General features: G+C 45.3%; 1 protein-coding gene across 1 annotated transcript in view; it reads right to left on the minus strand.

The window, feature by feature from the left end:
* Nucleotides 1-26706, minus strand: part of KIF26B (kinesin family member 26B) — a 491854-nt gene that overhangs the window by 134095 nt on the left and 331053 nt on the right. The window contains exon 5 of the mRNA XM_060128442.1: nt 19476-19659. Coding sequence (XP_059984425.1) covers nt 19476-19659 — 184 coding nt within the window. The remainder of the gene's footprint in view (nt 1-19475; nt 19660-26706) is intronic.

The raw sequence follows: 26706 nt of genomic DNA on the forward strand, positions 1-26706 counted from the left end.
GCAGAGACAGGGGGACTCACGCCCTCCTGGGGGCTCTCAAGGATTTCTCCAAGAGCAATGGGTCATCCAGGCAGAGAGCAGAGAAGCCGGGGTCTCGGCCTTGTGCTAACACGTAGATTCCCTAACTGTGTCGACAGATGGGAAAATGACTAGTCATGCAGACACCAGGGGAATCGGTGTGCATAAAAGTTGGGAACAGAGGCTCGAATCCTGAGGCCTGGCCTGGCTTTCCTAATGAGCATGTGCCGAACCAGAAGAGCCAACCGTGAGAGTTCTGGTGAGTTTCTCCCTGAAGACCCCTTGCAAGCAATGTGAGGATCTTCCTATTTTAAGGGTAAAACCTAAATATTGCCATTTTTTTGGCCGCCAGGTTATGTTTTTTGAAGTCTGTCGTATTAAGTGCAAAAGGTTAAAGTCACAAACCAAATTACCCTCTCACGTCTCATCCTCTCTGTAGGATTCCTGACACCGCCCCCCCCCCATCCTCCGCCCTTCCTAATCTCTGGGCTTGACTCTTGGCGGTGGCCACTCACACGGCCGGAAGGTGGTTTCATGGCCAAGTCTAGCAGAGACAGCTGGAGAACTAAGTTGCCGGTAGGATGTGGTCCCTCCTGAAGTTGCCCCCTCAGCCATCCAGGTGTGCAACAGTGACCACCGCGGCCCTGGGGGAAAAGGTTGGAGGGGTGGTTTAATACTGCAGTACATGCTGCAGGAGGATGAGGCCGCAGAGCTGGACAAGCCCTCACGTCCCCACTGAATCCCTCCATGACTAGGAAACCTCGGTTTCTGCCTCATTTGTAAAATGCTCTGTGGGTCTGTTGTGAGGGGCTGGTGGGCTGATGAAACTACTACTAATAGTTGGTAAGATGCACACAGACATGCTATTGATCCAAATCACACCATGAGAGGCAGCATAAGCTGACGCAGAGCTCGCAGGAGCTAAGACTCTGGAGCCAGAGTTAACCTGTTTGACCTCAGGCGTGGGACTCTCCGTGCCTGTCTGTCACCAGTAAAATAGATTTAAATTAATGTATGTAAATGTATTGTGTATGTAAATGAGCTAACATATGTGTTATAGACCAAAACTTTGTGTCCCCCAGAATTCATATGTTGAAACCTAACCCCTAGTACGATGGTGTTTGGAGGTGCACCCTTTCGGAGGTGATTAGGTCATGAGGGTGGTGGCCTCATGAATGGGATTTGTGCCCTTACAAAAGATGCCCCAGAGAGCTCCCTCACTCTTTCCACCATGGGAGGACACAGCGAGAAGACGGTCATCTATGAACCTGGAGGCAGGCTCTCACCAGACACCACATCTGCCAGCATCTTCATCAATCAACTGTGAGAAATAAATGTTTGTTGTTTAAGCCACTGAGTCTATGGCATTCTGTTATAGCAGCCCCAGTGGACTAGGACAATACATAAATGTACTATGTCTGTAAATGAGTTAATGTACGTAAACACACATTTGTGCATCATACATGTAAGTAAGTTAGTGCGGGTAAGTATATTGTGTGTATTATGTATGTGTCATTCATGTAAGTGAATGTATGCCAAACATTTAGAACAGTATTCAGCAGTTAGCACTATGTAAGTATTAGCTACGATTATTATTACCGTGGAAATGAGAACGCTATTCCCTTTTTTGCTGGGATTCAAAAATCAATGCTGAGTCAGAATTACAGAGAATGGCTCTAGTGGTTCTCTCCACAGTGAATGTACCTACCCCTTAGTTACACAAGCAGTTCACTCACTTGGTTTGTGTGTGCACATGACCCCACCTTTCTCGTTTCAGGTCTGCTCTTCTCCCGGGAGGGGAGCGTTCCACACACCACATGGCTTCCCTCTGTATCTGTGGCTGCCCAGGCTGTTCCCCACATGTCCTCTTGTCCTCCACCACCCCTGTACTGTCTGTCGGTCTGTGCCTGCACCATTGCTGTTTCAGTATTAACAGGCCAAGACCAAACTGGAAATCGCTCTGCGCTGTGGGGTTTCAGCACTGCCTCCTGTCTGTCTAACACCCCTCATGATACACAGCCGCCCGTGAGCCGGAAACGTTCCCAGCATCCAGGGCACCAGGTGACTGGCTTCTGGGGGCAGCACTTAACCCCTCTCTAAGGTGCTTCCGTTTCTCCTAAGGGATCGGGGCCACCCTCTATCACATCTGTGCTGCTATCAACCAAGCTTCCCACAGGAAGAGGGTACAAGCTGCATTATTCTTGAGCATGGCACCCCTTGGGGGCTGTGATTTTGAAGGCGAGACGCCGAAGTCCAGAATCTATTCTCTTCAGAGCACAGGGGAGTCTGGGGGAGGCCACCTGGGTGGAGATAGGGTCTGTCTGTCACCATTGTCTGATGAAAACACTGTAGGGGCAGGGAGTGAGGGGTGGTGAGGGAGTTTACAGCTGGAGGGAAGGATGTCTTCAGGAAAGACAGAGCACCTGACAGCAGGTGTAACAACCTGAGATTTCCACATCAGACTTCCTCAGGAGGGGAGAGACTGATAGCTTGTCAGAGTTGCACTTCTCTGTTCCCAGAAACTTATGGGGTCCCCGAGAACCTTCATGATGTGAAGTGAGATGTTTGAAACCTCTGTACTCTGTGAAAGCAACACAAAATCCAAGTTCCCTCTTCGTTCTTCTGCTAATAGAATTAGGAACAGAATATAGTAAGAGGAATAGAGGATTAACATCTGATGATCTCTAAATTTTAAAACAAATATCATGGCAGAATTAAAATGAAGTAATACTATAAGCTACAATTTTATTTCATAGGAAAGAAATGAAATAGTAAGTTGCCAGGCCCAGCATCATATGTGTAGCTCAACATGTCTCTCTCCTCCCTTAGCAGAAGGAAAGCTCTTTAAGGGCAAGATCTGCATCTTGGGGGTATCTGAGTCTCCTTCCAAGCGAGGAGACGGCAAATGGGAGAGATGCTCAATGAATTGAAGTGACAGGCATCTGTGTATTCAAATGAATAAATACCCCCCCCCAAAAAAAGGTAAGATACAGCCCCTTTCCTCCACGTTCATGGTCTGTACAGGGGCACATGCACAGTGCATGGAGGTGGGACCAGGGGGAGGAGCTGCAGGTGGCAGGTAACGCAGGAGCTGGGCCTTGAGGGAAGAACTGCATTTCTTCCAGGCCAGCAAGTGATGGGGAGACAAGCATCCCTGGCGGAGACCAGGTCAGGTGAACAGACAGGGAGGCACCTCGAAGGGGCCTGGCGCGTCAGTAACATATAATGTGGCACGAAATCAGCCAAAATGCTAAAAATATTGATTGAAAAAAACAGACTTACCCAAGAACAAATCAAAAACCTTTGTTACTCACTATCCATTTGGTAGTAAAAACAGATCTCCTTCAATTTTAATTTAAGTACCATGAGCCTGCATACACAAAGGCTTTAAGAAAACCCATAATAGATTCCAGTGGATGTAGCAGAATGATGAGTCGTTTTTCTTATATAATCTGACAAGAATTCTGCCTCGACTCCTGTCAAAGATTTGAGAGCATCTTCTGTGACACTAAATCGCCTAGACAGAAAATGCATTACCTAACCCTCTCCCCTTCTCACCTCTCTCCAAGCCTGGGTAAGTGAGACACTGGGACTGAGGTCTTGTGAGTGACAACGTCATGCATGTGGCCTTGCAAATAAATCTGTCCTTCCCAAGCGTTACGTTGCTCTGCAAGTAAATGGTGACTGAAATTACTCAACCTGAATGTTCTGAGAGGGCAGGCAGGAAACATGGTGGGCACCCTGTCCCGGAAGCTCTCTGCGCTGTGATCCTCAGTGAACGGACCTTTAGCCAGCACCTACTGTGTGCAGGGAGGACCGGGCCTGGACATGGTCAGATGAAGTCCCTGCTTTCAGAGCCCCCGGGGAAGTGGGCCAGATCCAACACAGCAAAGTAAACACTGAACTGGAGCCCCACCGGGTGCTGTGAGGACAGCAAGAGGCTTGGGAGCCCAAGGGAAACTTCCGGGGGAGAATAACGCCCAAATTCAAGCCTGAAGAAGAAAGATGAGTTAAGAACCAAGGAGGAAGATGTGGGAGCAGGTCCAAAGGCCTGGAAGTGAGAGGAAGAACCCTCCTTGCAGGACTGAAAACCATTCACTGGGGTGCAAAGGGGCCAGCAGGGAAACGTCAGGCTGGAGGGCTGGAGTAGCCCCAGGCAGCCCCCGGCTGAGTGTGTTGGATGTTCAGCTGAGGGCAAGGGTGAGCTTAAAAGGGAAGCCATGTGATCAGCTGGACAGGAGTGGGTTGGAGAATTTGGGCAGCCGTTGACACAATCCAGATTCAGTCCCCTGTGGGCCCGGGAACCACTCTTGTCCTTCACAAGAGGACCCCAAGAAGCTGCAGGTGGTCACCCGCTGGCCCTGCATCTAGATGGTTGGTCATTCATTCCAGGCTGCTCTGGCTGTGATCCTAGGACCCTAGTTTTCTAAGAATCAAGGGCCTTCTTAGTATCCAAGATGGATTTCTTGTCCCTGAAACCCAGTGTTCTTCCCCTCAATGTCACCCCCTTCCCCCCTCAACCTTGGAGGGCTGTTGACTAAATATCTCACTTCTGGTTGGATGGACATCCTCCGAGACTGGCCTCAATCTGGACCTTTCCCCAAAAATACCTGTATCTCACCTGTGCCTCTTCCCCTGATAGGTTTAAATCCAAGTTGAGACCTGAACTCCCATCTCCTATAGCCATCTCGTGAACAGCCCACCTAAAGCTTCCACACCGATGGATCACTGGAAGTCTCAGTCCCAACCTTTCTTGGTCTGGAACATCCCACCACGCCCTGAGCTCCACGGGACCACGAGAAGAGGCTTTCCCACAGTCCAAATCTAGCTGCAGGCCTTGTTTCCTCAAGCACAGTTGTTGCAGACTTGCTATTACCTTGTGACAAAGTATAATTATTTTCCCCCCTCTGCAAATAATGAACTTAAGACCCAGAGAACCCTTCCTGCTATGGTCAGAATGTCTGTGTTCCCCCCAAATGTATATGTTGAAATCCTAACCCCCAAAGATGATGCTATTAGGAGGTGGGACCTTTGGGAGGTAATTACGTTGTGAGGGTGGACCCCCCATGAATGAGATTAATGCTCTTATAAAAGAAGCCCCAGAGCGCTCCCTTGACCTTTCTGCCAAGTTAAGGATACCATGAGAAGCCTGCAGCCTAGAAGAGGGCCCTCACCGGACCATGCTGGTACCCTGATCTTAGACTTCCAGCCTCCAGAACCATGAGAAAAAAATTTCTGTCATTTATAAGCTACCCAGTCTGTGGTATTTTGTTATAGCAACCTGAACAGACTAAGAGAGTCCCTCAGGCCACACAGCAAATGAAGGAAGACAGCTGGGATTCTGACGCACATCTCTAATCCATGTTCCTTCCACTGCACCGCATTCAACTTCATTAACTCATCGCACTGCTGGTGGTGATGACAATGGAGAAACTGAAGATGCTGAGAGCTTCCTTTTGGCTACCCCTCTGCAAAGAGATCTGGATTCTCTCTTAGACTGCCAATTCAAGGCCACTTAAAATCTACCAATCTGTTCACATTTTCTGCTAACTAAAGATGAATATATATGAACACATATTATTGATACTATCCAAGATATTTGGAAAATTCTGGAAACCTAAAATTAAAAAAAAAAAACCTCTATCTGTTTTTGCTCTATTACATAGCTGGTGTCTTCCACACAATGCCTGGTACTTTTGAGTCGGCAGTCAGGAGTGTTTGTTGAATGAGTGTTTCTTGGGAGTTAGACCATGGCCTAGATTGAGACAGATGTCACTTACAGCCTCCCTCCAGGTGTACGTTTCACAGTGTAACTTCTAGATGGGGTTAATTTGGGAGAGTGCATCCTTCTGGCAGTGAGTTCCACACTACTAGGGAAATGGGATGGCTGTGGGGAGCCACAGTGGGAGTGGGGTAGAGAGAGAAACAAATCATTTTGATGAAGATTAATGTGCTAAAATTTGGGCATTTTTGTGCAATCCTTGCTCTACGGAGTAAGCAGGTTGCGGCCAGCATTAACTGGCAGATGTAAGACCATTCATCTGGGATCAATGCCGCCTGCAAGCTGCAGCCCTGACTCGGGGCTGCATCTCTGTCTCTTCAGAGAGAACCACAAGACTGTCAGTGCTCACCTGCCACAGAGATGCTGAGGTCCTCCTCTGAGGTCTCCAAGGTCTCAGATTTTCTTCCCCATGCACTTCTCCCCACTTCACTCTCTGAGCTTATGCCTGTTTTCTGTTTTCTCTAAGCTCTCTTGAATATGCATGTCACTCTTCCCCAGAAACCGCTAAATGAGTGGTCCACTAAATGAACTCCCAAAGAAACCCTTATTTCAAAAGTTCAGTAACTACTGACTGGGTCGCATCTGAATTTGAGGTACGTCATCCCCTACATTAGTCTTTCTTCCTAAATGCTCACTGAACCTTCCTGCAAATCCTCTGAAAGTGCAGAGGATGGCTTTCCTTTGTCTGCTGTGGGGCAGCATCTCCTTCTACTTGGACATACACCTGTCCACTCCAATCCTGATATGCCGATGGGAGCAGACACTTTTTTACACCCCACACCCAATCAGGGCCAACTCCAGCCCTTCTCTGGAATTTTGAGCTTAGGGTCACAGGAGTGTGTGGGGGCTATAAGATAATGTGGGGAGCTATAAGATAATGATGCTTTAGAGCCGTCAGCAGCTGTGTGAGGGCCAAGGCTGGTCTGAACTGAAGAATGAAGCCAAAATGTGGAGGAAGCACAAATGAGAGGCAGAGAGAGAAAGACAGTCCTGGATCCTCAGTGGACCCAGCTCCAGGCCTTCCTGACTTTCCCGGGTCTGGGGCCATAGTCACCAACATCCCTCCAGTCATCTCCCATTCCTGACAGTTTGAGTTTCTGTTGCCTGAAACTAAAAAGACTTCTAATTAATACAAACCCCTCTCATTCTCCTTTAGTCCCCTCTGCTCATCCCCACTCCAGACTATACCACCAGCGAGTACACATATTTTTCGAGATAACTTCAGAATCTCACTGATCATCGATGTTAGTCTCATATCTTAACAGGAGCATTCTCAAAAGAAACCAGGCAACATGGGAACTTTGAAAGGTCGGAAGCGGCTCCCTCGGTGAGAAAAGCAGAATGGAGAATGCAGAGGCAATGGAGGAACATAACCCAGGATGGTAGACGGCTTTCTCTACGACCTTGAACAAAGCCCCTTGCTTCAGCCCACCTCAGAGAGGACGAGTACAACTTCCTTATCACGTACTTTCAGGGGAATTCTATCTGTAAGTAAAGGACACATGAGTTCTTTTAAGAGAGTCTGCAGGAACACAAACGCTCTGCACGCCACTGTGATTCATTCATACGAACTAATCGCAGCGAAACTGCAGGTAGTATATCAAAGTGTTAAAAACGAAACAAAAGTACATCCTTCCCCGCCTGCTGCACTATCGGTTGTCATTACAGTGCAATCTGAATACTTTAGGAAGATGACAGTGTATTCAGTAAAAAGGGAGAAAACTCACCAGGAAGCCAATTATCTTGTACAAATTTCAGCCTCATGAATGATGATAACAGTAACAGGTATTTTTAGTTTGAGTTGTCTACCTAAAGAATGATTTTTAACTCTTCCAAATCGCAATGTGGGGGATCCTTAAGGACAGAGACCATTTTGAACTCATCTGTGTATTCCCAAAGTGACCGACACAGAGCAGGTACATCATACCTGCCTTATGAATGAACCAATGGACAGACACACGCATGGATGGATGATGGATAAACGAGTGAGGGATGGCGTAGGCAAAAGCAGGAAAAATAATCGTAAAATGACCGTTATACTCTATACTTTAATGTCTTTCAGTGCCGGAAGTTCTATCTGCCTGTTATATGGCTAAGCATCTGTGGGGATATGAAAGCAGTATCAACCAAGATCCCCACTCTCACGACTAAACATTCAGTGGAGGAGATAAATTATACCCATAAAACAATGAGAGCAATATAAAGCAGTAAATGGTTAATGAGCAGAATCTGGGCTAGGGGAAGTACATGGTACAAAACATCAGAGGATCCAGGGAGCCGGCTTGGGGAATAGATATGGGATGCTGATGAAAGCAGGCACTTAGCCAGCTCTGGAAGAGGGGGTGGGTGTGGATACGGGAGAGAGTGGTCCATTATGAGAGAAAATTAAGAGCAGAAGCCAGACAGGGAGGGCAGGCAGGATGGGTTCAGGGTGTGCTGCCTCTCCCAGCACTGTCTCCACAGACCACTGCTCAATAAATACCTACAACATACCCCCTGAAACAGAAGTCAACATTCAAACATTGCTATCGGCACTGAGCTAGTGTTCTAGACACAGAATTTTCATGGGACTCAATCACCCACATGGCTCAATATAGTGTAGTATGAGATTCACTGTTAAGTCAGCGCCAGGGGTCCTGTCCCACCCAGCTCTGACCCAGAGTTGTTGTCATTCTGGAATACGGCTAAAGTACAATGGACTTTTCTCTCATGGAATTCAGGACATTTTCTGGTTTGCTTTGGCCTTTTAACAATCATTTTGAACATTGGTTTACTTTCACTGGCTTGCTTACTACATGGAAATAGGAGCCACACAAGACAATCCAAACCATCAGAGCTTTCAATACAAGGGCTAAAACACCACAGGGACAGTTATAAAGCTCTCTGAGATGACGAGTGGAGAGGACAGCGGCAGGATGCTGGCAGCAGAAGAGGATGCCCTGGTGCCTGCCTCGTCCATGTTCACCACCTTGCAAACGCAGCTGCCCCATGACAGCCAGGGACGTCTGCTTACCGGGTCTTTGCTGAAGCCAAATGACTACATATGAAGTGTGTAGAGAGATGGCATCATGTAGCCATCCAGAGAACAAGTCCCAGAACCAGGGCTCGTATATATATCCCAGCCCCACCACGGACCAGGCATGCAAACTCGGGCAGATTCCTCATATCTGTTTCAGCTTCCTCCGATGTAAAATGGGGGTGATTATAACAGACCCTTCCCACAGACTCGCAATGAGGATTTAACAAGTTAATACCTGTGAAACACTCAGAATGGTGTTTCAGTGGCACAAAGAAATGGCCAATATATGTTGTACAAGATCAGGAAAAGAATACTGGAAACAAAGATGTAGGGTGTTCCCATCCACTCTGAAAAGCTGTGACGCCTCTGGGAAGTGTCTTACCTTCTCTGAATCTCATCCATCAGGAGGACCTAACACTCCCTCCTGCCCCCTACTGCCCACCTCTTAGAACTGTATGAAAGATCGAGAGAGACAATATGGATGAAGGGACGTGTAAGCCACAAGCCTTACACAGATGTAAAGGATCATCATTGCAGAATGGAGATCCAGATCATGATTCCATCCATCCATTCATTCACCTAGTATGATGGCTAATTTTTTGTGGCCATTTGGCTGGGCCACAGTACCCGGATATTTGGTCAAGTGTTATTCTAGATGTTTCTGTGAAGGTATTTTTTAGATGAGATTAATATTTAAATCAGCAGACTTTGAGTAAAGCAGATGACCATCCATAACGTGAACGGGCCTCATCCAAGCAGTTGAAGGTCTTAATAGAAAAAGACTGACCTCCCTGGAAGAAAAGGGAATTCTGCCAGCAGATTCTCCCCTGGGTCTCCAGCCTGCCGGCCTTCCCACACATTTTGGACTTGCCAGCCTCCATGACTGTGTGTTCTCTCTCTCTTCTCCACACACACACACACACACACACACACACACACACGCGCGCGCACGCGCATGCATCCTGTTGGTTCTGCTTCTCTAGAGAGCCCTGACTAATACACCTACTATTTACTGAGCACCTGGGTAGGATTCAAAGTGGGGCGAGAGAGACATAGCCCTGCTTTCATGAAGCTTATGGCCAAAAAGAGACCCACTAAACATGGAACTATAGAGATCAGTTATCTATAGGGTGATGAATGCAACGAAGAGAAACTTTGGGTGCTATGAAAACACGTAATGGGGCACCTAACCAGGGAAATCTTCCTCCAGGAAGTGGCATTTCTGCAGATATCCCTGGGATGGGCAGGAACCAGCCAAGCAGAAGCTGAGCAGAGAAACAGCAGGACCTCTAGACAAGAGCAAGTTTTCTGGTGCCCTTCCTGCCCAGGCTCTGGCCACTTGCACTTAGAACCAGAGCAGACAGCCTGATTTCAGAGCCGTGTAGCTGGTGGTAGTCTGAATGGCGTTTTATTCGCCCTCGAGTCCTTTGGGGCCCCTGTAGGGTGCTACTTCTACCGTGTTCTATAGAATGGGGGACGGAGTGGGGGAAGGCAGACCAACAATCCTGCTCTCTGATCTTCCCATTTCCTGTGATTTTTAACTTTCCACTGCTTTACATGACACAGTGCAGGGAGTATTTTACTGATTGCGTTTTTAAAACTTTGCCCTTCACTGAAAACCTTCTGGTACAAATATGGCAAAACGTTTTCTCAAAATACTTAAAACAAGGAACAGATCAAGTTCACGATTTGATTCGCTACAGCTGGTACACTGCTCCACTAATGAATCCACCAAATACTCATTGTTGGTGGTAAGGAGATCTCAGCTAAGCTGCAAATAAACAAAATTTCTATCTGAATAGTTGGCTGTAGCATGGAACACACAGGCAAGACCAAGGGAACAGGAAAAGAAACTTGGAAGGAATTTTGTCCCTAGCACTAAATGCTACTGCCATGGTTCTATTTCTGTTGTTTCATCTAGAAAGTCAAATACTCAGATTCAAGGCTGGAACTTAGAGGTTGGTTTGTGGACCATATGCTTGTTCACCTGTTCCCAATTCATATATTGAAATCCTAACCCACAAGGTGATGGTATTTGGAGGTGGGGCCTTTGGGAGGTGATTAGGTCATCAGGGTGGCACCCTCATGAATGGGATTAGTGTCCTTAGAAGAAGAGACAGGAGAGCTTGCTTGTGCTCTCTCTCTGCTCTCTACCATGTGAAATACAACAAGAAGGTGACTGTCTGCAAATCAGGAAGAGAGCGCTCGTCAAACACCAGATCTGCCAGAACCTTGACCCTGGACTGCTCAGCCTTCAGAATTGAGAAAAATAAGTGTTTGTTGTTTCAGTCACCCAGCCTATGGTATTTTTGTGATAGTAGCTGGAACGGACGAAGACAGCATCACAGAACAGAGCTAACCTGAACTTGGAAAGCAATATGAGAGAACGTAGGGAGTCTTATGTTGTGGCTGTCAGGAGCTAGAGGATTTTTATTTCAGACACTATTTAATAATCTAAGCAAAATATGTTTTGCTTTTAAGAATGTATCAGAACGATTTTCCCCCTCCATAATGATACATTTTAGTTCAGTGAAGCATTAGAAAGGAATTCAAATGTTTTGCTATGCTAGTCATTGAGTAGGCAAGAAGAGCGTTTCCTACTCTGAGGCACAAAGGACAACTTTCTAATTAACTCAGCAGTTTGGACTCACCATTTTTTAAAAATAAAACATTACTATCAATCCCATTTTAATGGGATAATTATAGCAAATCATGATTAACTTCTCTTTCAGCCATCAGCAAGAGAAAGACGCAGAAAGATAAGATGTCAGAAATGTTAGCTTAAAATATACCTACTGTTCCCATACTCTTGGTATCAGTAATTGTCTAATTGTGCTGAGCCTGACTAAAATGTGGTTTTTGGACAAAGAATGATCAAAAGCCCTATTCTGGCATTATCATCCATCTTATTGCCCTTTGTTTAATTGAGAAAGTGGCATTGATTCCAGAGAGAATTCCCTCATTTTATCTCGTGTTTTCATTCCATAAGTCAGAATGCTAATTAGGGATTACAGGTATTCAGGGAGGCCCCAAACCTATCCTCCAATTATGGTAAAGGTTTATAGCCTTTAAAAAGACCCTTTAGAAAAATCACCTTCCACCTCCTTCCACACAAGTATGTGCATGTGTGTGCATGCACACACAACCCTCCCTATCAGTTCCACTTACTACCTAAAAAAATAGAGTCTTAGAATTGAAGCTGAAAGTCACATAAAGGGGGAAAAGCTTAAGAATCACTCAAATTCTGCCTTAAAGTCTTCATGACTTTCACACCCCAAAGCTTAAATTTTTGTCTTCTCCCACAAAAATGGGTTGACAAGTTACTTCATCTTGTTGGGCCTCAGTTTCTTCCTATGCACAGTGGGAGGACTGGACAAGATGGTCTTTGGGAAAACTTCTCAGTGAGGGGTGTTGATGGTGCTTACACGTCGCCACAGTGCCAGCACTAGGCAGCAGCACCTCCCCGATGTCACCCTCCCAGGGCAACTCAGGTGCTGAGGAGTAAGCAGGGCCAAGGACCACTAGGGTCTTGTCCTTTAGATGCTCTTGGTGTTTCTGCCTCATTACAACAGCTCCATCATGCAGCTCTAGCGTTCAGCACTACACAGTGCTGAATGCCCAGTTAGGATGCCTAGTACTAAATAGACTTACGTTAAAATACTCAACATTTTTTGGGTGTCCTTTATGTAATCTGGCATTGAAAGGGTACAAACTTCCTCCCTGCTCACCCAAGAGTCCTTTCATACAGTTTTCTCTGTGTAGATATTTCAGGCAAAGAAAACCAGAAAACGAGTATTTTATATATAATGTGCCATCCTATCAGAAATCTGATGTAATTAAACTGAAATGTGCTCCTTACCCTTCTCATTCTCGACCTAATAATGAAGCCAACAGAAAATTATATCCATACAACTTGGTCAGCTGTCTTAAAGGCAGTCATGTTAATAATGAAGAACAACAATGGCCGCCGTGCTTTCTTTTACACGTGGTTTACCACGACTTTTCTGTCCAGTGGCCTTTAATGGAGAACATCTTCCTAATACTTCCCCGTCTTTGCAAGAATGAGCCTGCTAAATTCAAGAGTGGCATGGCAGGGGGTGTAGAAAAAACTCTCTCCCCATCACTTAGCCACGCAGTCAGGCTCCAGAAGCAGCACTCCGGGCAGCGGCACCTGCAGTTCCTGAGCTCCGGTTTCCGGTAGCGGAGCATCACGCTGCGCATGTGCGGTGGAGGGGGGCGGGCTCTAGGACAGGTGCGTGCACCTCTGCATACACGGCGGCATGGGTGGGGGGAGAAGAAACCGCGAAGATTAATGAGTCAGAACATTTTCCCTAAGTCTCCTTTCTCTGCAGATGCAGGTTGGAGGAAGGGTCAAAATAAGAAAGAAAGGAAGGAGAAAAAAACCAAACTCTAACTACAGGAGCTTAGCCGGGTCAACCACAACCAACAGAGCACAGAAAAGAACTGCAATTAGGGACTGGAAGGTCACATGAGTTTATTTCCCAGAAGAGCTAACAATTCAATTTTCAAAGCTATCAGGCCAGCTATCCTGATGAATGTGCATGTATTATTTACGCAGTCTATTTCTCCCCACCCCCCAAAGCACACCAAAATAGAAAGCTCACGATTCCTTTCTACTGTCTGGCGTGTGTAAGGGGGGAGTAATCACTGGTGAGTAGTGGGATCGAGAATTTTCCATCACATTAGAATACTTGAAATGAATGTTACAGACTGACTCAAACCTTTTCTCTCTGATAAAGCTTCAGGATGAGGAATGGTAGAAATGATAATGAGGAATTTGATAATTTGCATACTATTTAAATAACCCGGACCTTGGTGGGCTGGAAGGCATGAAATTTTCTCCTTGGTATAACCTGGCATCATTTCCTGAACAAGAGAGAGCTACATCAGCCATTTCTACTTGTTGAACAAATGAATAAGAGCTACATTTGTACCTTAAAAAAATCTTATTTTAATCTAATTTTTCTATCTTATTGTTTTCCTCTTGTAATGAGAACATAAATTGAACAGTTATCTTGGCTTCTTCTTCCTTACAGTGTCACAAGGGTTTAGTAATCGAATGACTTCTGCTCTAAAAACGTTAAGAAATCTGTAAAGGGAAAGAATCTCTACTGAAAAGCACACATGGTTCATTTATTTTTTTACCATGTTATTAGTTTACTACCAAATACGTGGAAGTCTAGAATTAAACTAAACCTAGATAATATAGGACCTGGTAAATGAGCGAAGTAGTGAGTGTGAGTGTGTGTGTGTGTGTGTGTGTGTGTGTGTGTGTATGTACATGTGTGTTGCGGGGAGAGATGTTATTTAGAGAATATATGTTTTATGTTTTAACAGAGGTCAAAATATGTTGCTACCAGGTTTGAAAAGTAGTGCTAAATAAGAGGCAGATGACTTAAAATCGAGGACTGTGAAGAAAAAAGAATAATGGCTCCAGCCTTTATTGCATAAGAAAGATAATTTAGCCAAACAAGCAAGTCTATTTCTAAATCGCAACTCCAAGGACTCCGCGGAATTGTCTGCCTTGGGGCTGCACCGTCTACAGAGGAGAAATCTTAGTGAGGCACTTCGGAAATGCACAGATGGATGGGCATGAGTGGCGATGGGGATCCAGTGTGACGGATACCACACAACCCTTCTTCTACCCAGACTAGGGATAAGCAGGGGTCCCCAGGAGAAGGAAAGAGCATTTGTAGCTCAGGAGTGAAGGCTGAGGCTGAACGCCAGGCAGGCATTTTCACAGGGGCCTAGAGTTCATGGAGATCAGGATATACACCCCCATTCCTTTGCAGGCATGTGGCCCAGAGCAGCCAACCAGCTTCTGTGTACTGTCCCCAGCAGTGGCACCTCCTGCAGTACCTGGCACACAGTATGTCTACAGATATTCACCGAGTGAATCGAGTAGGACGAGCCCTCCTCAACCTGTCTCCAGCTCAATTTTCCATAATTATTCATGTTCGTTTCATCCAATTTTTATGATCTTTTCAAATTCTATAGTCTCTTCTCTTGTTGCTAGTTCCCACCTATATGAGTTTTCTTATATTCCCAAAACATATCTGGGGGAACAAAGGCTGAGTGGTGATGATTCCATCTTTTTGAGGCATTCCTGGAGATTATGAAGGAAAAGAAGGCTTCTTTTCCCTTCATGCTTCATGTATTTCCCTTCAGGAATACTGCCAGGAAGAGCAGAATTAACAAGGTGAACTGTCATCATCATGAATGTGGCCATTACCATTCTCCCCTTTAAAAGCATTTATGCACCCGTGGTGGGGCTGCAGAGCTAAATACTGAGTGAGTTAAACAGATAAGACGCTTTGCTCTAGAAGCTTGTAATCCAATACTAAGAGGTCTCACACACCAACAAAGGAACCTTAAACATGGATGTTAATTAATTGTGCAAACAAATTTCATGAAGAGCTTTTACTGGCTTAGGAGAAGGAACCATTTTCAAACAGATTAGAAATATCATTTACATAAAGCCAAACTCATGAAATGTAAACAGGGACTAAGCTGCTTTGATCCACTAATCATCTTTATCTATTCATTAAAATGTCTCTACAAGACCACTTAGTACTATAGCTTCTTTATATAACTCGAAAGTTAGGCAGAATGATTTGAAGTCTGTGATTCCAACTTTTCCTTAAGTCAAATAGTCCTTCATATTGATCCAAGTCAGTGAGATGTCTAAGGCTGACTGTTATAATGACTAGATTATAAGTGCTGTCGGGGCAGGCATTCTGCCTGTGTGTCCATCAGGGCAAGCCTAGAGCCCAGCACAGGGCCTGACACATAGAAGATGCTCAATAAATATTTGCCGTGTGCCAAGTACTGCTCTAGGGGCTAGGGATTCTGAGGTGTTTCCTGTGTTGTGAGCGTGTTGTGATTCAGCTCCAAGTGCACTGAAGTTACCCCAAGTTCTTCCATCCCTGTGGCCTCCAGAAAAGCTTTTGCCTCAAGATGCACTTGGTGGCCAGCAATGACTCTGGGTGGAGAAAGGGGTGCGGGGAGGGAGGAAGTTGTTGCTGGAAATCACCGGCAGTGGGACAAGGGGAGGGGTCAGTGTAGCACCTCTGACTCGCTGTGTGTCTACCATGGCCCGTCACTGCCCTTTCTCTCCCATCCATGACTCTGAAAAGGCACACATGTCCTTCTCCACTGGATGGAGGTGACTGCCTCCCAATTTATTTTGCTACCATTATGGTCCCGTTACATTCTTGTCTCCACTCAGATTTTTAAAGGTCACGTATATCTAGAGGCCACCCAGTGAGACGGAAGAGAATAAAATGTCTTACAGGTCCTGACCTCTGCGCTTGACTCAGAAGGCACTGGAAAATCGGGGCCTCCGTTGTCTTGTCTACAAATGAGAGGAGAGCTCTAAACAAACCCACAAAAGCCTGTCTTCAGGTCTCCCGAGGAAGTCCTTGGTGGTTAAGGATAAGAGGTGGGGCGAAGTGGCGTCAGCTACGCTGGGTTTGTTCCCCATCCCGCCTCAAGGGCCCCCCCCACCCCGCCCAGGTTAAGTCATTAAGTTGCTTTTGGCAGTTCAATCAAGCTTTTCTACTTCAGATGTAATGATCTCTATATAGCACCAGTTCTTTTATGTTCTATATGAAACTGCACTGTATTTCTTTGAAACGTTAACATGTAAATTATGCAACAGAAATAAACTGACGGGGATTTTCCCATATGGATAAGAGGAGTGCAGTGCCTCGTTGTAGTGGACTCTCGGGGTGGGAAAAGCGTGAGTCTGGGAAATGGGCCTCCACCAAGTTTAGACGGTCGGCGCCTCCGTGGCAGAGTCAAGGCCAGGCCGTCTGGCTTTCTGTGAAGCACACGTCTCACCAGGAGGAAGCATGATGGGAGGTGTGCTCGCGGACCTCTGGCTTCAATCACACGTCCTCAAGTAAAAGTATATAATTACACTGCCCTCCAGAGAGCACACCCCCTCCCACTGTCACTTTCTCGCCACCAACGCCCCAACCCCCATGCTCAGCAGGACAGCTGCCGTGAGGCCACTCGTCAGACAGAAGTCACACCTTCTGCCACCTTCTGTGACACCCAGTCTGGTGACCCCACTTCCATGGACAAACTCCGGGCTTCCTGCATTCCTGGCTGGTTAATGTCACCCTTTCTCTCCCACTGAAAGAAGCACATCGGACTGCAAATGAGAGAAAGGGCTAGTATTTTACGTTAAAAAAGTAAGTGTGTGGGCTTCGCTGGTGGCGCAGTGGTTGAGAGTCTGCCTGCTAATGCAGGGGACGCGGGCTCGAACCCTGGTCTGGGAGGATCCCACATGCCGCGGAGCAGGTACGCCCGGGAGTCACAACTACTGAGCCTGGGCGTCTGGAGCCTGTGCTCCGCAACAAGAGAGGCCGCGACAGTGAGAGGCCCGCGCACTGCAATGAAGAGTGGCCCCCGCTCGCCACAACTAGAGAAAGCCCTCGCACAGAAACGAAGACCCAACACAGCAAAAATAAATTAATTAATAAAAAAAAAATAAGTGTGTGATTTGCAAGCTTTAGTGTGTGAATGATTATAATATTAATTGTAGTTATACCTGGTCTTATGCTGCTTATCTTACTTACAATTATACTTCTAACTGGCCCCTACATAGAGTACATCACGAAACCAAGATTAGACCAGTGCCTTCCAGATTATTTTCGTGCAAGTCCCAGGTCACCCTGGCTGGAAACAGTCTTTCTGCTGGTTCAGTGCCTGACTGGTGCCCTGATCCCTTTGTCTCAGAATTCCAGGGAGAGAGGAAGGGATGGGGGAAGGAAGGGACAGAAGACCCTAGGCTTGGGGACCAGGCCCACCTGAAGATGTATCTGCATCAACCCTTTTAGGAACCAGAGACTGGGCCACTGTTATAGAAGCAGGAAGATAGTTTCTTATGTGGTTCATTTCGAGGTGTCCTGGACAGGGCCCTAGTGGGGTGTATGCGTACTACAGGTTGGCTAATAGTCTGGTACCTCTTTAGAGCGACAGCATTTAAATATTGGTTCACATGTACTCAGAAGAGAAGTAGGGTGTCACTCAGAGCAGGAGAGGAGAAGGAGACTGCAGTGGAGACATTTGATGTCACTGTGTCCAGGGCGGTTCAGCTCCGTACCAAAGTTCCAAAACGCCTCTTAGCAAAACCAAAGTCCACGCACACTTAAAAATGGCTCACAAGGTAAATTTTCTGTTATGTGTACCTTACCACAATTCAATTGTTTTCTACAGTTTTGAAAGCCCTGCAGTTACTTGTACCCACCCTCCTTAGAAGGCAGCCTCTCAGCCATCCACTATGACCACAGTGTGTGTGCCCCCGCGGGGATGCCACTCCCACCTGCATGATTCCTGCTCTTGTGGTTTCCTCCATCTCCCTCCCTGGCCAGTGATGCTAGAGCAGCCTTCGCAGGCTGCCTGGTCTCCTACTTCACCTCTGGGCCTGGGAAAGCCCCGCCCAATGCCATGGAACATTCCAGGACTGGATGCTTTCCGTTAGAATAAACATTGCTCTATTCAACATAATCTTAAAATGTAGACTCTGTTGGAAGGAGTAACTTAGCAAGTTAGGTCTTTCCCAGTGAGTGATGAAATAGGGGGTGGGAGGGTATGGGAGGAGGCATGAGAAATCATCGCGAAAAGGGAGAAAAGCACCAAGGAAGAAGGGCAGAGGGTGTGGGGTAAACTCCAGAAGGACCACTGGTGAGGCTGAGGCCACTGAAGACCGTGAACCCGGGAAGAATCATGTTGAGGGTCAAGGTGAAAGGGAATCAGTGACCTAACTAAGTAAAATCGTCCACACAGTTGAGCAGCCACTCCCTTCAGCAAGACTTGCAACCTCCCGAAATGAGTCCTGTTAAGCGGGTGGTGGGAAACTGGCAAGGTGGTGTGTACCATCCTCCTTCTGAGGAAAGTAAAAGAAAGAAAACAGCCACCAATTTCTTCAACTAAATGTTTTTATAAGTCACAGCTTATTTACCCATTGAAGAGTAAACCATAAGTTACTTCACCCAGACGTTTATCTCAGAAGAGACAGTTAAGAGATGACATCTAAAAACGAAGTTACCCCAAACACAGCTGAGCCAGGTCTCGTGAAGGTGTTTCTACATCTCATCATAATGTTCCCCATCTCTTTCTAAGCAGTTCTAACAATTCAAAATTGCATTTCTTGGCTAGAATGGCACACAGAAAATGCTCCCCAGAAATCCCACCAGTGGTCTGGTTCAAAAGTAGAACTTGGGATTTCTCTGAAGGGGAGGAACAACGAAACTGTGCCAGGGAAGTGACGAAGCATCTTCATGTCTTATTCCTATACCGTGTCTCTTGGTCTCTCCTGCCTCTGCCTCTGTCTTTTGTGTTATGGGGTCTTTTCTTTAACTGGGTACAGTTCTGTCAAACAATACAAGGCTGTTTTCTTTCTGCCAAAATCAAACCACATCTCCAATAACTGGAATGTCTTAATTTACTACTAGTATATGTAACCAAAGAAAATTTTACAGTACTTCCAAACGACTTTCATTTCTTCTCCTTCTCTCCCTGACACCTTCTTGTTTTAGCAAACAAACCGAGCCCTCATTCTCGTCCTTGCCTTTGATGCAGAGCCCCACACACAGAGCCAGCGTGGCACATGGCACAGGTGCCTACCTTGCCCAGGCCTGGGGTGTCCTTCACCTTGTTGACGGCCCTCAGCAGGCAGGGTGGGGCCGGGGGTGGGGAAGTCTGCAGAATCCCACTGAAGCTGGTGGCAAAGAGAGGTGGCTCGGCGACAGAAGAAGTGGAAGGCCGATGTTTCTTCTTTTTAGAAGATAGATTTAACTTCTGGGCAGCTCTGGAGGGAAAAATTCAGAAAAAGACAATAAAGGAAAAAGTATATTCACAATTCACAGAAAGTATATATTCACAATCAGATATGCTAGGGTCACTTTCTGTTCCTTCTCTTAAAGAAGCCCCTAATTCTGATTGTAGCTAAACGGTTCTCTCTTCTTCCTCCGAGTGCCTGGTGGTAGCCCCTGACTGCAACCAAGTGAACCCAGGGAGCTGCCCAATCACTTACATGGCAGAGTGACACCACAGCATTGCACGGTCCTGCAGCTGCGATCTACAAAGAATTGTCGGTTTTCCACAAACACTCAGCTTAAGCATGAATAAAGCTGGCCATCTTTGGGGATACACAGCACCTATTAGGTTAATCATTCCATAACTTCTGGTATAAACTCAAATGTGAGAGACCTTATGAATTTTTTAGAAACTCTAACACCTTGTAAAATCCAAACCAGTCTGAGGAAGGACCACGCGGTGACCACTCAAGGCATGCTGTGGACGTGATTGTGGAAGAAAAACGCACACCCCAGCACAACGGGGAAATACAAATCAAACGCTTTTAGAAACATAACACCCAAACAGAATAAACTCCAGCCAAGGTGTAGGGTTCTGAGACTAGGCGTGGCTCACGTGGAAAACAGGCTTTTATGTAGGGTGGTCTTTCACCACAAAATGCAGTTCATGGGCAAGTGCAAGGGGTGATACAGTCAGAACCCACAAAGGTGGCAGAGGACGCAAACAGAAAGGTGGGAGGGAAGGTGACGCATCGTTAATAACATTGATTGTTCACATCACATCTTCCATCGTTCAAGTGTTCTGCGACACCTAAAACATGACAATCTTATCATACAGAAGAAGGGAAAATCAGGCAAGGGCATTTCACAGACTGTAACATACTCACTTCTGGGTTCATTCTTGGTGTTTTTCACACTATACTCATGTTCTAAGAATCCCAATTTCCTTACCAAAGGTTATTAAACATTTTAGCTGCTGCTTAAAACAAATGGGCTACCGTGCCTTTATTCTACACATCAAAACCTTACAATCCATCCTGTGTTCTTACCAATTGCATAACAGGTCATAAGCAAAGCAGGCCAAAAAGATTAAATCAGCATCGTTTGCACCCCCTTCCCCCCAACTTCCATCTTAATATCTGAATCTTAAGCTCTGGACTGGTTAGTTTTAATTTTGTGTCAGTAATTGCCGTGCTTTTGACAAATCCCGAGCTACAAAATGGCCACTGAACAAATACAGCAAAGAGAATTACCACTTCAAAGCTTAATTTTCCTTAGCTGTAAAACTGAACGTCTATTTCACAAGAGTGAAATACAGAGGAATGGGATGCATGAGGAGTGACAGATTGTGATGGAATGATACCCGCACAGTCCCAATGCCATGTGCCAAACTTAGGGACCTCTATGGTGACTCTACTGTAAGGTGATGAAAAATGAAGACACTAAAAGGAAATTTCCACCATGCTTTCTTTTCCCAAACAGCAAAAAGAAAAACCTAGGAGTAATTTTTTCTCGTGCTTTCTTTGTCACGCTTCCTGATGCTGTCCCTCTAAAATGAAAGGTGACGTGGAATTGTTCAGCGGCTGGTCTGGCGCATCTCTTGGCAGTTTTCCTTATTCTGTGAGATTCTCTCCCTGAACAAACAGTGACTCCTCCAGAGGTGGGTGTGGGCATCGCATTCTTCTGACACTCACGCCTCTGCTCAGCAGCCCCTTACTGCTTTCAAGTCAGGACGCCTATAGGCAAAGGAGAGTTAGAAAGAAGGTGGAAGATGATGATCTGCTAGGAACCGAAAGGTGGTGTTTAATCCATTCACGTTAGGATTCTTTTGGATGGCGGCAAAAGGACCAAGGAGCTGCTGTGGGTTTCCGGTCCAAATGTGGAGACAGAGAGGAGGAGTGACACTCAAAGGCAGCTCAGAAGAGGTAGTAGCCTGCTGGCTTCTTTTTTCCTTTTTCTTATCTCTACTACCCATGCCCACTTACTCTCCCCACACAGACCCTGCAGAGGAGGAAGTGAGGGTCCTCGAAATGAAAGTATATGAAGGACATTCCCAAGAACAGCAATCCAGTGCTCTATTCCCCTCTCTCTCTCCCTCTCTCTTTCCTATAACATCACAATTTCACTGTATTACCGCATCATTCCCAAAGGCATATAAACATGCTATTATTTCTCCCACCTCGGAAAAGAAAACACAAGCCCTTCTCTTCATTCTTCTTACCCAGCCAGCTACTGCTCTGTTTCCTGCTCATTTTTGCAGCAAAACTCATGGAAAGTGTTGTCTATACTTGCTTTCTCTAGTTCATCTCCTCCCTTTGCCTATAAGCTCATTGCAGTCAGGCATGTGGTCCACAGCTCCTCTGAAACAGCTCTTGTCAAGGCTGTGAGTGACCTCCACGATTGCTAAATGTCATGGTTCTGAGCCCCACCTTACCTGCCCAATCAGAGCACTGACGAGATCCTTCTACTATTTTATACTTTCTTCTTTAGGTGCCAGGACATCTATGGTGACAGACGTTAACTAGACTTATTGTGGTGAGCACTTTGCAATTTATACAAATATACAAATCTCGATGTGTACCTGATGCTAATATAATGTTGTATGTCAATTATACCTCAGTAAAACAAAACAACAAAAACACACTAAAACAATTCTACTCAGATATCCAATAGGTATCGTAAACTTGCATCTCTAAAGCTAAATTCCTGATCTTTCTCTAAAAAGCTGTATGCCTTTAGCTTTCCCTATTTCAGAAAATGGCAATTCCATCCTTACAATGGCCCAGACATCTTTGCCTCCTCTTTTTCTCACACCAGACATCCAATCCGTTAGGAAATCTGTTGGCCGTAATTTCGAAATAGACCTATGATCTAACCCCTCTCACCACCTTTACTGATATTGTCTTGGTCTGAGCCACTAACCTCTCTTGCCTGGATTACTGCAGTAGTCTCCTAACTTGTCTCTCTTCTTCTGTTACCTTCCCTGCCACCTCCCACTGCACTGGCCCAATCTATTTTCCACACAGTTGCCAGACTGATTCTTTTAAAACATAACCAGACAAGACCCTCCATTTTGCTTCTCATCTCATAGTAAAAGCCAAAGTAACTACAATGGCCTATAAGGCCTTCCATATGTCTTCCCTCATATCTCCCAGACCACCTTTCTTACTACCCTCTTCTTCAGTTACTCTGCTCCAGCCATAACAGCCTCCAAATACTCCTGGTACGCTCCCACCTCAGGGCCTTTGCACAGGCTCTTGCTTCAGCCTGGAATGCTCTGCCCTAGATAGAGATAGGCATACGGCTCCCTCCCTTACCTCCTTTAAATCTTCATTCAAATGACACCTTATCAATGAACCTACCCTGCACACCATAGCAGACTGTAAGACCGCTGCACCAACATGTATCCCCTCCCACATGCTCTTCCATGACATGAAATTGACACTTCTCCATTGAGAGGTGGAACCTATTTTCCTTCCCTTTGAACCCAAGCAGAACTCTGAAATTGCCTTGACCAACAGAATATGGTGAGAATGATGTTGTATGGTCTCCAGGGTTAGGTCATAAAAAGCAATACGGCTTCTACCTGTCTCTCTCACCCCTGGCACTCAGCTTCCACATCACGAGAAGGCCCAGGCCATGTGGAAAAGGCCATGTAGAGAAGAACTGAGGACTCCAGTGAACAACCAGTGTCAACTACCAGACATGTGAGTAAATGAGCCTTTAGATGATTCCAGGTGCCACCCTTCAAGTCTTCTGGCTGAGGCCCAAGGCATCGTGGAGCAGAGGTAAGACATTCTGTCTTGTCAGAACTTCTGAACTCCAGAAACCATGAGAGGTGATACACCATCATTGCTGCTTTAAAGCCACTAGGTTTGGCGGTAGCTGGCTACATGGCCACCTACTCCCCATCTCCTCATTTCACTTGCCCTGCATGCCTTACCCACCCACCCTCCCCATCATAGCACTCACTATCTTCTAACATAGTAGATGATTTACTTAGTTATCAGGTTTATTGTTTATTGTCTGTTTCCTCTCTAGAATGTAAGTTCCAACAGGGCAGACTGTCATACCTGCGTGTTGAATGACGTGAATAAAGATTGAAGGAACTGGGAACATTTAGCCTGGAGAATATAAACCTGGAGAAAGGGGAAGGAAGAGTTTTTCTAAAAGCTGTCTTTAAAAAAATGAATAAATAACATGTAGCAGGAAGTATTTTTCAAGCAATAATGCCAGATAGCTTCATAGGCCATCATTTTGAATCTCAGAAAACTTTGTGAGGAAAATAATAATAGTACTCCCATTTAACAGACAAAGAAATGAGTCTTAAAGAGTTAAATCCAGATTCCTTGGACTATCTGACCTGAATTTGAACATCCAGCTGCTTCAGATACTAGGTAGATAATAGGCAAGTTACTTAAATTCTGATAATGTTTATAATGTGTGTAAAGGGCCTAGCATAGCACCTGGCATATAGTTGGCATTCAACAATACTATCATCATCAATATTATTATTACACATATTATTATCAAGCCTCAGTTTCTGCATCATAAGATAGAGCAAAAATATTTTCTACCCTTATAGACATTTTGTGAAAATTAAATAAGAGTGCAGGTAAAGGGTTTAGCACACAGGAAGTACTTAATAGATGGTACTTTGGAGGAATATAATACGTGGTGGAGCTGAGACTGAACCTAGGTCTCTGTTCCCCATATTGCTTCAGATCATCTCTGAATAGGCAGCAAAACAGGCAGGTGAAACGTAAAGGCATTTGGGGATTTATAAGTGAAAGGGGCATCTTTCTAAAAATTGGAGTAATCCATTAGTGATGGGTCTGCTTCATGAAATAGCTTTTGTCATTGAAAGTGTCCAAGTAGTAGCTACAAAACCATTTACAGGGACTGTCAGGGAGATGAAAGCATGCATTGGGAACATCAGATGGTTTCCAAAATCTCTTCCAATGCAGTTTCTGAAATGATTCCTGGAACCTCTATTTCATTTAGGGAAGCCTCTGTTGGCTTCAATGCAGAAAAATAGGAATACAGTAAATTATTTGGAGAATACATAAAAAATTACTCTCTTCTGAAAACAGGTATATAAGATAAATACATTAGAAGAATTCTAGAATTTAGAAATCAGTAGAAATCACATTTTAGAGCCATATAGTGTATAAGAACATTTTATTTTAATTTTGACATCATCATCACCAACTGTTTGATCTCTATTTTATATGTTCCGATTTCTTGGAAGTCAGCATCTTCTGATCTTTTTATATAGTACTTCAATGACATGCAGACAGGAGAAGGTTGAAGTACAGAAATCATTCATGTATAATTGTATTATTCAGTGACATAAAGAAGAAGCAATCGTGAAAGAATTGAAAAGGAAAAGACATTTGGGCTAGAAGTGTATTTTGTGTTATTAATGCCTTACACAAGTTTTCTTCATAAGGAAAGGGATAGATGAGTGGGTTGTCTTATAAGATTTTAAACAACAAAAAATTAACCTAAAAAACTATTATAAGTAATATTCACTTGTCTCATTCCTACCATGGACAGTATCACATATTTCCGAGAGCTATTCATGCCTGCACACATCTTTAAATATCCATGGGCTTCATCTAATTCTCTGAACCTTATTTCAAGAAAAAAAGGTGGCCTCCCTAGCAGGATGAAATTAATATTCACTGAACTCCTATAAAGGAAGTGATGCCATGCTAAAGCAGTATCAGACTTGTGAGGAGAGGAGCAATGATGTGAACCTGGAAAGAATTTAAACCTAGTGAGCTCAGATTTTTGCTCTGGGCTCTACCCTTTCTCTCCATTGCCTTACTCATCTCATATAGGAGACAATTATCCTAACACATCTATGTGATGCCATCTGAATTCAGGAATCAGTTTAGAATTGAGATGACCTTCACATGGGACAGTTCCTTGTGCTCATTGGCCAGATCTACCTGGATTTAAAAGAAAGAGGCAGGGCTTCCCTGGTGGCGCAGTGGTTGAGAGTCCGCCTGCCGATGCATGGGACACGGGTTCGTGCCCTGGTCCGGGAAGATCCCACATGCCGCGGAGCGGCTGGGCCCGTGAGCCATGGCCGCTGAGCCTGCGCGTCCGGAGCCTGTGCTCCACAACGGGAGAGGCCGCAACAGTGAGAGGCCCGCGTACCGCAAAAAAAAAAAAAAAAAAAAAAGGCAAATAATTATCTAGTAAATTTAATTGGTTAGGTGGGAGAGAGTCTTAGGTCTCCATTATACAGATCAGAGGGGAAACTTTTGGGGCTTTTCTGACTTTTCTTTTTTTTTTTTTTTGCATTTGTGTGATAGACTATTTGACCTTGCATTTTCAGAAATACGGAGTGTTTCAACGGAAAGCGCTTCATTCTAAGTGCATCCCATGAGACTTAAGTTGGGGGTCTACCACCCTTAGTGTATAGGGATTACTAATACATTGACCTAACAACATTTTAAGAATTATTAGCTTCATGAAGAATAGAACTTTCGGGGTTTCCCTGGTGGCGCAGTGGTTGAGAGTCTGCCTGCCAATGTAGGGGGCACGGGTTCGAGCCCTGGTCTGGGAAGATCCCACGTGCCGCGGAGCAACTAGGCCCGCAAGCCACAGCTACTGAGCCTGCGCGTCTGGAGCCCGTGCTCCGCAACAAGAGAGGCCGCGACAGTGAGAGGCCCGCGCACCGCAATGAAGAGTGGCCCCCGCTCGCCGCAACTAGAGAAAGCCCTCGCACAGAAACGAAGACCCAAAACAGCCAAAAATAAATTAATTAATTAATTTTAAAAAATGAGTATATGTATCTCTAGGGTTAAGAAGATGTAAAAAAAAAGAACTTTCCTTAGGGAATACCAGGCAGTATAGTCGTTTTTTAAGAATTCTCTATCCTTTAAAAAATTCTATGTCCCATGTGTTGCTGACCACATCCTGAAAGCATTTCATCCTGTCTGAGGGGGGTGTTCGACTGTGAGATGCTTGGATAGGTGGGTAAAAGGTTTATAAAAATTAAGAGGTCATGCAAGCTCTACTAAATG

Source organism: Lagenorhynchus albirostris, chromosome 2, assembly GCF_949774975.1.
Source record: "Lagenorhynchus albirostris chromosome 2, mLagAlb1.1, whole genome shotgun sequence".
Lineage (NCBI taxonomy): Eukaryota > Metazoa > Chordata > Mammalia > Artiodactyla > Delphinidae > Lagenorhynchus > Lagenorhynchus albirostris.